General features: G+C 34.0%; 1 protein-coding gene across 3 annotated transcripts in view; it reads left to right on the plus strand.

Moving 5' to 3' along the window:
- The window catches only part of LOC142986133 (carboxyl-terminal PDZ ligand of neuronal nitric oxide synthase protein), a 122,861-nt gene that overhangs the window by 81,353 nt on the left and 28,881 nt on the right, over positions 1–12,627 (plus strand). For 2 of the 3 annotated variants that reach the window (XM_076134414.1, XM_076134413.1), the window contains exons 4-5: positions 4,563–4,664; positions 6,754–6,945. In XM_076134414.1, the coding sequence (XP_075990529.1) occupies positions 4,563–4,664; positions 6,754–6,945 (294 nt within the window). Of the gene's footprint in view, positions 1–4,562; positions 4,665–6,750; positions 6,946–12,627 lie in introns of all 3 variants that reach the window. The other variant, XM_076134412.1, reaches the window with a different exon arrangement.

The following is a 12,627-nucleotide window of genomic DNA, read 5'->3' on the forward strand; positions in this document are numbered from 1 at the left end:
TATTACCAATGCATTTCGGTGCTCTTACGGTAATTGTACGAAGTAAAGTAATTTTATTCAAATGTTAGACACAATCAAATTTAAATGCGGTGCATAAAGTCTAAATTGATCTGTCAAATTATGAAATCTACGGATATTTTTAGGAACTAAATCTTGTCATCCCAGATTGCATGTCAAATCATATTACGAATTCATTCCGTTTCGTGCGTAAGTAGGTTCTCCTCAAAACATCTACAGGAAATGAATAAATTAAAGAAAATTTCGCACAAAAGAATAGAAAGAGATGTAAAATTAGCCTTTGCCTTTGAAATTCTTTTGAATCGTATTTTCCTCCCAAACAATAAACATGAAGTATGTAATGCCTTAATTTTACTGAGTAAACCCTAAACCCAGCACACATTTACTGACTTAAACCTCAAATATTTGGCCAATACTAAATAATAGTTTCCTAATACAACAGATAACTAGGCTAGACTAATTTCGAACTAATTGCCCTCGCTGGAATACTTAACAAAGCAAAACAAGATCCTACTACCCGCCATTTGGTCGTAAAATTGATTTAGCTAAGCTTCGTCGGTAATTTTACATTGTGTAGTACAAGAAAATAGAGCTTTTATGAGACTATTAAATTTCAGACACAGTTTAACGTAATTTGAGGTTGTGGAGAAAAGTATCGCAATATTCATATATTAAACGAAGTTTTATAAATTGAAGACATATCTTTGCTAGCAATTTTCAGAATTTTATTGTTACAGACAAACGGTTTACAAGGAATTATACACACATCCGCACTCCACCGATGTTAGGTTTAGGCTGGTTAAGATTAGCAAGAGGAGCCTGTACAACATGAATTCATACTCATACAAAAAAGGGGGAAGTTAGATTCCTAACGTGAGAGGATAATATGTATTTGTGTGAACATAAGAATAAGAGATAAATTCATACATAGCAATAGTCTCATTCTACAAATTGTCACAGGAAATCCAAGAAATAAATTGTCAAAAACCGTATTCATGCTACATTAATACCGACGCAAAAGTCTCTTCATAGAATCGTGTAATGGCGACAATATACATACCGACCATTTTGCTTCCCCTCCTTCAATTTGTCCTGGCGTTTCCACAATTGGTTTCGCGTTTCTATCCGAGAGCATTTTTTATTTTTTAGTTGCGAGTCTAATAAGAAAAGAGATTGTTTGTGCAGTAATATCATGCGAGCAAATACGTTGACTTTAATAAAACGAAACTTGAAACAATAAATGTTTATTATTTTTGAGATCTTTTGTCTTTTAAGTTATTTGGTATTGTAAGTAAAACTTTTTTATTTTTAATATAATAAGATTTATTTACAATGTTATTTTTAAAATATGCCTGATGTTTTAACGGCACCGTGCTACCGAACACCGAAACTATTCGTTTGAAAAGTTTATATGCTGTAAATATTTTGAGGTTCACAGAAACGCAAGAGGTTTCAACCCGGGCTGAAAGTTATTAATACTAGTTTGTATACAGTATTTCATTTTTTAAGAGGCTACTGTCCTATCCAGTTGAAGATGGAAAGCTTTTTCACTGATTTATACACAATGCAAATCAATTCATAAACATCCTTTCTCCATCGGCTTAATATAAAAAGAAAAGTAAGATGTTATACAAGTGGAATGTAATAAGTTTATTATTTTTATATCTTTTATTTCGCTGACCTAATTAATCTCGAATACAATATTAGCTCTACACGCATTAAGGGGCAAAGAAAATGTTTTTCAGATCTATTAATAGTTTTCCGGTCTCATTATACCCTCCACACGTGATTTCCATGTTTGTAAAGCTCTCCGGTATGCGGCGTTATTACCTAGTACGGCTTATTGTTGTTCGCTTTTATTCATAGCAAAAGTGATCTTCTAAATTATGTGCCTGTTTAGTTTCTCTATTATGTTTCTTTCTTTCTTCATTTCATTGCATACAGTTATTTGTTCAGGTTAAGATTACACATATTAAAAGGAAAAAGGTATTTGATAAATTCGTAAATAAATTTAACATATTTTTAGAAGAGAACGAGAAATACTCAATGGTCTTTGTTTTATCGCCCGTGAAAAAACCGATTTGCCGCGAAATAAACCCGAAAGTGGCTGTGAAACCAAACGGATTTGTTTCTTGAAAATATTCGAATTTTCCAGTTTTGGCAGCGTAGGGGCTGTTAGCTTCAATTAACGTAGGAGGCCAATGTTTCCTTAATATCCGCCAGTTACAAATATTTTGTGCAAACATTTTGAACTCAGATAGGAGATAATATTGGCAGGGGATGGAGTAGGGTACATTATACAGCGTGTGCGTCGAAATAGGGACGATCGTGTTACTTTGAAATATGAATATCATCCGCGGTGTGACACTTTACGTGAATATAAATTAACTTATTTACACACTGCGAGAAAAAACGCATCGACCTTCAAGTAACTACGTACTGGCGTTATACCAAATACTTTTACCGTGGGTTTAATTCGTATTTATTAGTTGAAATCAACCATTCTTATAAAACAAAAGCAATAAATAAAACAAGGCATTATGAACCCATGCGGACTTGTTGTTTAAAAGGCAATAATAAATAGTAAGTCCTAGTAAATATATTATTTATTTACTCTTTATTCATTGTATCCGAGTGGCTTTGTTTCCAACTACAATTCCAATCTATTGACCAATACGGGTTTGCAACTGCACAGTACTAACAGTGAACTTCATTATTTCCACGCGAGTCAAACAACGTTCACCAAACAGAGACCGCCAACTGACCAACAAAACAATTATCGACTTGCGTCGTCACAACTGATCCTCGGCTTTAGCTATACGTATAAATTAAGCATAAATATTGAAATACACTAAAGATGAAAATAAATAGAACGCAGTCCTCTGATCAAGCCATCAACGCTTAAACTAATTATAAGACAGGAATACCCAACGCATTTTCTTTCCATGACGTCAGACGGTACTATAAAAACCGTGGTCATGTCCTCGTAAAACTGTGGCTGAAATCAATTATACTCGTTTTAAACATTGGTTACATTTTAATTATACGGTAGGGCACTTTACTCCTTTCTATTTATAACGTAGTTACTTAAGTATTTTGGGAAAAACAAATAACAAGTCGACGACCGTGCTTCTTTAAAAAAGGGCGCAAGCTAATTTAAAATTTAGATATCTTAATTAAGACTTAATTAGACATAGCCTCCTGAAACAAAATTCAATTTGGATTCAAAAATAGCTTTTGAGATCGCAATAAAAACGGTTTTCACAGTTCCAAGAATTTATAATATTAAAATTAGATAACAGTGTTGTAAAATATTCTATCTAACCCTCTTAGAGGTCTTTGTAAAATCCTCTCAGCTTATTAGGCTGGCTAATTGTTCGCAACTTACATATTCACGAAATTATTCTGCTTCTAAGTAATGAGTTGCTGCCATTCTGCGTAATGTTTCACGTGGGTGAGTATGTAATGGCCTACATGCACAACTTCATATACTTCAATCCTATACATATCACGCAGGATTACGACATGGATTTCAAAAACTATTACCTAAAAAATTATTACCTGAGTACACCATGGATGCTTCTGCAGATTTCGCGATAGTAATTAGATAACAGAATGTTAACGTCGATGATGCATCACTTGCTTGAACTCTATGAACCGTCCTCTACACTCATCTCAAAGATAAACAAGCCAGCAATTTGCCAAAGTACTACACCGTTATGACAAATGCCTTTTTCCGATATAATCTCAGAAATACTCTTTATTTTTGTGAGAGTTATCCGACATTCAGGAACCCTCGTCACAAACTTATTATGACATAACGCCAAACACACTTGATAGATGCGGATAAGGTGCTGGCGGTTTTAAAAAAATCACATTTTATTGTTATTCTATTTGCTTTAAGAGCCTGGATAGTGGATGGATATATCTAGATTCCAGACAGACAACAAAACCATTATTGCAATATTCCTCATGTGTAAAAACAAGAGTCGAACGTAAATGAAAATAAATATTTACTACAATATTATGACTATAGGCCTTCGACGGTAAAAAAAATAACTTAATGATATTATAAAATCTGAAAAGATGGCACTTGAGTAAATAATAAAACAATTTACCCAGTTATATTTTGGAAATATAAGTCTTATGAAAAACCATTCGATGATAAACGTAAAATGTTATCTGTCAACCGTATTTGCAACGTTCTCAGTGACAATTCAAAGACGTTAACGCAACTTTATAGGCGCGGATAAGGATGTAGCCCCATAAAAATACTACTGGGAAAGTACTCGTATATCATAATAAAATACATCATACAGATACTTTAATAGCAGTTACAACCGAGATATAATTTTAGCAGCTCGTTTTTCTTTGAGTTAAATTATCTGTTGAGGCTGAGGAAGGCAACCACGTTAGTAATTATACTTTTGTAGGAAACTTCAACATGTTCTTTAATTACACACGCAAGCTTTTACTACGGCAATTAATGATGCTCTTTGAGCTTCAATAATGAACTATTTATCAATGAGGTTGTTTTTTCGCAGTATGAGTTCAAGGCGAGGGGTGTGAAGAAACGCAAGGTGACCGTCGATGTGTCGACTGACGGTGTCCGGATCTCAACCCGCAGCAAGAAGAGGAAGACCAAGGTTTGTAAACATTTTTTAGGTCATTCCAATTTCCTTATTTATTTAGAGCACATCTATTTTTCTCATCTTACGCCCCTACAAAAGTAGGATAAAGGAAACCTTAAAGAAATCAAACATGATAATACTCTGGCACAGTTTAGAACTATCTTACTAGTAGATTCGAGAATTATAGGTAAGCTTTATCTACTTACAATAAAACAAAAGTTTAATGTGTGCTCTAGTTGAGCAGTTTAGTTTTGAAACGTTAGTAAAATTTAATTAAAATAACCATTCCGGTTAATTCGTATCTCCATTATTTCCAAGAAGTCAAAACAAACGTCAAAATTGAAAGGGTGCTTAAAATAATATTCGAAACTTTAATGCACTGGCCTTTTTATTCATGAAATTCCGATAATTTACATCGACTCGCTTCAACGCGGTCTGAAGTTAAATTGAAAACTTCGACGAATTTGTTTGAAAGTTACATTTAGATTCGCGGCAAATCATGTGTCTTGATGCAGCCTTAGAATTACTTTTAACGTATTTTTTTCAATATAACATTGAATAACGGGTTTTAATAATATAAGACAGCCCTATACCGTTAAGATATAATAGAGATACCTAAATCGAATAGTTTTTTCTCCCTAGCTCATAAATTCCTTTATACATCTACTGCTCCCTATCCCGGTCTTTGTAATTTTATGTCATCGATCCCTCCATTCATATATCATTGGCTCATAAATTCTACAATTCACTACTCGGTTTGAGGAAATTTTTCAGAAAGATGCCTTTTATCCTTACAAACGTTTCGAAGAAAAATGTTGGTTTTACATCAGAAATAGAATCTTTTTACTCGATATAAATGCATCTTTCGTGTTTGTATTTAGCTTCTAGCGTATTTCAGTTTTCTCTCTAGATACTTTATTTTTTGTCTCGTTAGATATTGTCCCTTTTTATGACATCTACAGTGCCATAAAAGGGCATTAAGATGACGTCGATACATTCACGCTTTCTAGAAAATGTAATATTTGTAAGCTTAAATATACGGTAGGTAGTACATTATCGCCCACACTTTTTCTATATCATCCTCAATGGGGGCGTGAGTGGAGGTTGCGATTTTTACTCCATGATCATTAATCATGGCAGGCTATTATAGACGGTTGTCAACCTGGTGCCTTAAAGGAGCAGCGATGTGACGAACAGCTATTGTTATACCAGTCTATTGTTAGACACTGCCGGAAAAATCATCTCAGTCCACTCATCCAAAACTCCCAATTTCATTTCTTTGCAGATTTCTGTTCCGCTCTTCCTTGTAAAAATTTCTCTTAGTTTTGCGAATAGTAATAATGGAATTATGTAGATACATTTTAGTGTAAAAATGTTAGTGATTCTCAGGTTTCTTTATACATCTTTAGTTATTTCTTGTACGATTTAAATTTTAGATACATTTTTTGACAGGCTTAAGTTTATTTTCTTACTAACGTTTAGCAATAAGTAAACTTATAAATTAACAACAACACAAACTAAAGAACCACGTGACCCGTTAAATAGAACAGTGTTTTTGTCAGTCTTTTCACATATTCGAATCCCCGAATATACACGAATGAAAGGCAATATCCCCTTGTACTGTTATCGGTATTCCCAAATGATGGCTTCTAATTACGTTTCTGTCAAGAAGCTAATTGAGAGCTATTTCTTAACGTCGATAGAGTCCCATTATCCTTTTATACGAATTGTCGTCACATATGTAGGTTACAGAAATCTTTGCTATCCAACATTATAATCTCAAAGCCTTTTACTAAATTAATTTTGGTCTAAAATAACACGAAGCTTTTAACGGGTCGCGTTAGTAAAATGTAGAGTTCAAACATATGGTTGTCGGGATGCACGAGTATTACGAATAGAAAAAAACCAAACAAAAATCGCAATTGTACTTGTAAAGAGGAGTTTGCAATTGTTTTCACAACATTATATTTGTTGCTCCCAACCCGCACTTGGCCAGCGGGGTGGACTCATGGCCTAACCCTCCCTCATTACGGGAGGAGACCCTTGCCCTGCAATGGGAAATAAATGGGTTAAATTTATTTATTTATTATATTTGTTGCATAAGAGCACGGGGTCTAAACTGTTTGGTCGCGGGAGCAAGACGAGCACGACGAGCGAGACTGAGATAATGCACCACCCGATATACCGCATATTCTACGTGTCTCACGACAGCTCTGATTTGAAGATCTTCTCGTACATCGCTCGGGACGGCGCCACCAACGTCTTCAAGTGCAATGTCTTCAAGAGCAATCGCAAGGTTAGTCCATTGTTCAATATTATTTAAGCCACATAATTTTGTTGTTAGTTCTAATATCAAGTAAATATTCAAACTAACATCCAAATTTTGCTAAAGTTAGCACCTTAATGTAAAGACTTTAAACACCTATTCATTTATCCCGTTAGGTTTTACAAACTAACTAACAAGAAAGGATAACGTTTCTATCCGTCGGTAAATACTTATGATCTATGAGTATTTTAAAAAATAAAATTCGTTTATATTATAACTTCCACTAAAAAACAAATTAAATGTAAACTTTTGTCATTACTATAATACATATTTCAATAGAATTGTAAATAATATTTACCGTTTCGGACAAAAACCACCAATGTAAATCAGCCTAATTCATAAAAAAAAACGTAATTAGACTACAGATACAACCTGAAATAATACAAAATTATTTTATACATAGGTTTATTGTAATTAAAACATCAAGAATACAAAACAACTACAATCTATTTTGCCTCTAAAAAGGAGCGTTCTTTTGGGATAGCCTAACGACGGTAAACTCTGCGCAGAATTTTCGTTTATTCATATACTGTGTACGCATTACTAAATCTTCACAAAATATGTTTATATTTCGGATATACCACACAGGATAGTGGTAATTCACATTTCTCTAGAGAAATATAAATTTGTCTCGGAACGTTTACGTTTCTTATCCTTTTCCTTTGAATTTCCGGTTCGTCTTCGTGCTATCGTGTTGCCCTTTTGCGCTTAGCTATTTTGATACCACTCGGCTTTTGTAGACGACCAACTGATTAAAATATCAAAGGCACTTGTCTTACGAGAAAAATGTTACGTTCAATTTTAAATGGTACGTTTTCTATTCGCTCTAAAGATTAAATAGAATTCAGTAGTATCTTGAGACCATTCAGTTTTATTTTCATGACATTCAACGTGTCAAAGCTATTTTAGTCATCTAAGGGTCTACTTTAATTAACTTTACTTGACTACGGGGATGGATACTCGACACAATTGTTGTTCAATGTGTCAGCTTAAAAATACTCTAGAAACTTTAGATTAAATTAAAAAGTATTTAAAATTAGCTTGATATGTCTCAGGTGAAGAAAACTCAAATCTCAAATAAAGACATGATTCAACGTTAATTTATTTATACCCACACCTCGCACAGTCTCTAATGAGAATGTAGTACGAGTAGAACTTGTGTACACAAATTCAGTACGTAACTTACAGCAGGGACAAATAAATCCTTTTTAGTCGTGTAGTGACAACAATAGCTAGTTATTCTGAAGTCTCCCAGCAGGTTTGCGGATTGAGGCAATTTGTTTGTCATATTCTTCGGTTATTCAGTTACTTTAAAGCGTACGATTGTGGACTGAAGAGTGTAGTACTCGGGTAGCGCAGTGAGTGGTCTCTGGAGCGCGTGCTGTTTATTAAGATCGCAGAGGATCGTAAATACGGGCCCAGCAATAAACCACAGCTGCGTATCACTCGCCCGTACTGTATGTGAAAATTACCACTCAACTAAGTAAGCTTCTTTACACAGTTATACTGTTGTACTTTCATCAGTAGCTGTAGCAGCCAAGAGGTTAGAAGAAATAGCATTGTATTAATCTAACTAGACAAGTGTGGTTGTTTGGCGGGATGTTTGTTACTCAATGCTATAGTACATACAGGTATTTTTTAATCTAGATTAACGCAAAGAATGGTTTTTACCCGGGAAAATAATTTTCCACCGACTAAATCGTAGGTAAACTATGCTGTAAATTACCTTTATTAATCTGGTAAGAAACATAAGGCAGTTAAATCTATAGTTAAAGAGCTTCAAGTATTAAAATGTTTCCAAATCCCTACTACATATTTCGTGTTTGACATGTTGTAAAAATTAATCCAAACTCGCGAATCGTAATATCATAACGTTTAATATAAAGAAGTAGGTATACTTGTTACAAGATCAATTGACTTTCATGAAAAGTATACGCCGTCCATCGAACAAACGATATGAGATGCACAAATATTTACTCCTTAAGAGACTTCTATTTGTGTTACCATCCCTATATTATACTCTTCTTCTTTATTAAATTTCTTCTCAGTTTGAGAAATAAAATGAAATGAATGTCATTATTTTTTTGGTACTCTAAAATATGCTAGATACCTTTAAAGGTGTGGTATTTCAATAACATCGATTAGATTATTAATTTTCTGCAAAATAATTTTCTTTAGATAACTCTTAAAGATAAGTACCCGCAGTATTAAAAGAATGTAACGTGGTTTCCGTTTTAAATTTAATAAAGAGCATTTGTAAGCCTGCGCCCAAAACTTAATAAAAACAAACGAGAGGACATTTTAGCTTAGTAAAGTAAGGATATCGGATGTGCAAAAACAATTCTATTGCTTAACGCATTACTAAGGTACACAAATAAGGAAAATTCGAAAAGTAGCCGTGACGGCTCAGATAAAACTGAGTGTTTTTTCGGGTTTTGGTGAGATTTCCATTTTCTTTATTTCATGTTTTACAATGAGCGCCTCTTGAAATATTACGTCAAAATGAAAAAGTTCTTACAAAATATTTGGTAGGTACAATTAGAGTGAGAGGCCATAATTACACACCGGCTGTAGGAGCAAAATTGCAAAACATTTCTGTTCATAAAGTGTTTTACATGTTACGAGAGAAGCAAGCTTCAGCAGCTGTTAGCAATACAAATACAGGAGAATCTTTTAAAAGGGAACAAAGCCTAGGATATTTGTCGCGCTCTGTTATTCGAGGGATGTTCTGTTCATGCGATCGCAACATTTAAAAGCACTCATGGTATCGCCGTATCACGTACATTATGTCATTCGTATTGCAATACTCGGTACGTGTTGGAGACATGTCGTCCGTGTCACGGAGATATTCATTCGCCTTTGTGGCGTCATGACACGCTCGTACTACACCCCGAAGATTGAGTTCGATTTGCGCTTTACTGTATAAAACCCTGCTTTTTACTGTTATCAACGATATATTGAAACATGGTAACTGTGATATTATTAAAAAAATAACATATGTAAGATGGTATGTCGTTTCGCTAATTTTCGATAGCTATTGAGGTATTACCGACAAAATTAAATGAAATCTGTCTGTGGACTTGAAACCTCTTAAACAAACTTATAATACGTATATAACTTGACTTTATAACTAGCGAGCTCACAAATTCTTCTTCTTATCGTATGGTTAGTGGTCAACCTAGTGTCAAAGTTGTTCAAACCGCCCGAAGGCCTTTGACGTGGCTTAACGACTGTTATCTTATTGACAACAACCGGGACCGACTTTTTACGTGCCCTCCGAAGCACGGAGACGCCCTGTTCAAATACCACTATGCGGTCACCCATCTATGGAATGACCGCGCCAAGGTTTGCTTAACCCACAGATCGTTTACCGACCGGTGAGCGCAACTGGCTACGGGCGCCTCAGCTCACAAATGAAAGAAAGTGATAAAAGTCAACACGAATATAATAAAAGTCTGGTAGATAAGATACTAATCCAGCTTAAAAAATTTAAATATTTTTTACGATACAAAAAACTTAACAGTTTCAAGTAAGTAATTACAATTTTCGTAGACTTTTCTTCACCTCCAGGCGTAAATTGCCTTTAAGTTGGTGTTAACCTTTTTTATTTAATTCAACTATATTTGAAAATCGGATGTCGTCGTAAAACAACTTGGAGTTTACGTGTCCTGAGTATTACTGAGGGGAGTTACTGGATTTCACCGAAAAGAAATGTACAAAACAACAACTTTATAGCTTCAGTCTTAAAATGGATGAACTCAGAATAATAAAGAAAACAAAAATGTAGGTAAGAATAAGCTTTATATGTATCATGTTAAAGTAAGTATAAACAGTATTTATGTATATTAAAATGGATAACTGTTGCTGTGTCATCGTAACTCATTCTATATTTTTTATCCGGATGAGAAAATAATATATTTGCCTCATCTTCATAATATCGCTACCATTCTCATAACTGACAGACATGATTCTTTGCTGCGGTAACATCTTAAAACTCTTCATTAGTACTGGTTCTAAGAATTTCGGTTTCTGGTTATCTATTGTGGAAAATTCTTAGTATACAACTAAGAATTTCCTACCCAAAAAAACGATGGAAAATCTTCAAACCGATGAAAACATAGCACAAACCTTTGCCATCTTACATTAATAGTGGTTACCTACGTAAAATACATAGAATTTCATTGAATAATTTGAATTTGACGCAAAGCTAAACTACCGTTGCCAAAATTATTATTTTTAAATCACAGCCCATGACATTTATCGTAAAAATTTAAGAAGACAAGTTCTCTGAAATTTGTTCTATCATTGATTTAAAAAAATGTGATGAATCATTCTTACAGGCTTTGTTTAGAAACAGTTACGACTGTCTTTTATTGTTTTTTTTTGTATCTAAAGCCAACACGTAGGTATAAAGTATTTACATTTGATAGTTGCAATAAAAAAACGCGACAGAATTTTACAGTCTCGGTGCTATCGATTGTAAGATTGATCGCTATCTCAAATAGCTTTATGATGCGCTTTGATCTTACTCTTTATTATCATTCGTTTGAGTGGAAAATAAATATAAACGATACGATGCTCTCATGCATCACATATTTATACAGGAAGAGTCAATTCAATTGAACTTCAAGCATGAAATGCTCAGCTTTATTTTTGAACTCAATTCTTCAATGAGTGGCTCTCGTAAGCAAGTTGCAAATTTTGCCGCAGAAAGATAAATAATGGTTCTGTCATAATATAGTATCGAGCATGACGTAAAAATCTTTACATCAAAAAGTCTGGCGCCCGCATAATAAGCAATACAGATCTTAACGATCTATCGTGGCATCAGTTTATTTTCATTCTTTAAATCAATCAATTAACAGAACGCCTCTGCACACCTGATTCCTTAGTAAGAATATAGAAATAGAACGTGGCGCTTACTAATACGAGAACACCATTTTTAATACTATTGTGGATAGTATACATTAAATTCATTGAACTAGTGTGTAAACGCAGTCATAGTAAGTAGGCAGTGGCAGCGCAAACTTTGCATATCTATTTCATCTAATTTCAGACGTTATACGCAAACCTTCTTTTTATAGACAGTATAAATCTTCCAGTCCACAAGCTACTCGACTTTTATAATCAATTACCGTCTCCGATCACTCGTTCGAAAATGCCATAAATATTCAAGAAGTAACTGAGTTGTTTGCGCTGAATCGTTTGCGGCCCCTTTTTAATTACAGCAATTGATTGCAGAGTATTTTATTATAGCCAGTATTACGATTATGGCTCAGTTACGTTCAGTAACCGAATTGTACACATAAACTCGCACGTGCATACTCCACTACTCTGAGTGTTATGTAAACTTAAACAAACAAGTTAAATAAGGCTACTATCGCTCTGTACCTGTATCGAATCCGGTCGAACTATTTCTATGAAATTTGGCTATATATCTTTATAAATGTATCTCAGCAGCTTTTATTCACCAAGCAACTAAAAGTGCATCGTATGCAGCTTATATCAAATATAAAGAAATCCTTTTCCTTAATTTGTTAAAGTAATAAATAAATTCTTTATACTCAAAGTTGTCTTAAACTCAAAGTTTAACAAACGAAACATAATATATGTATGTATACCGAAAATAGTTTTCCAGTTTCATTTATTTTC

This window comes from Anticarsia gemmatalis, chromosome Z, assembly GCF_050436995.1.
Source record: "Anticarsia gemmatalis isolate Benzon Research Colony breed Stoneville strain chromosome Z, ilAntGemm2 primary, whole genome shotgun sequence".
Lineage (NCBI taxonomy): Eukaryota > Metazoa > Arthropoda > Insecta > Lepidoptera > Erebidae > Anticarsia > Anticarsia gemmatalis.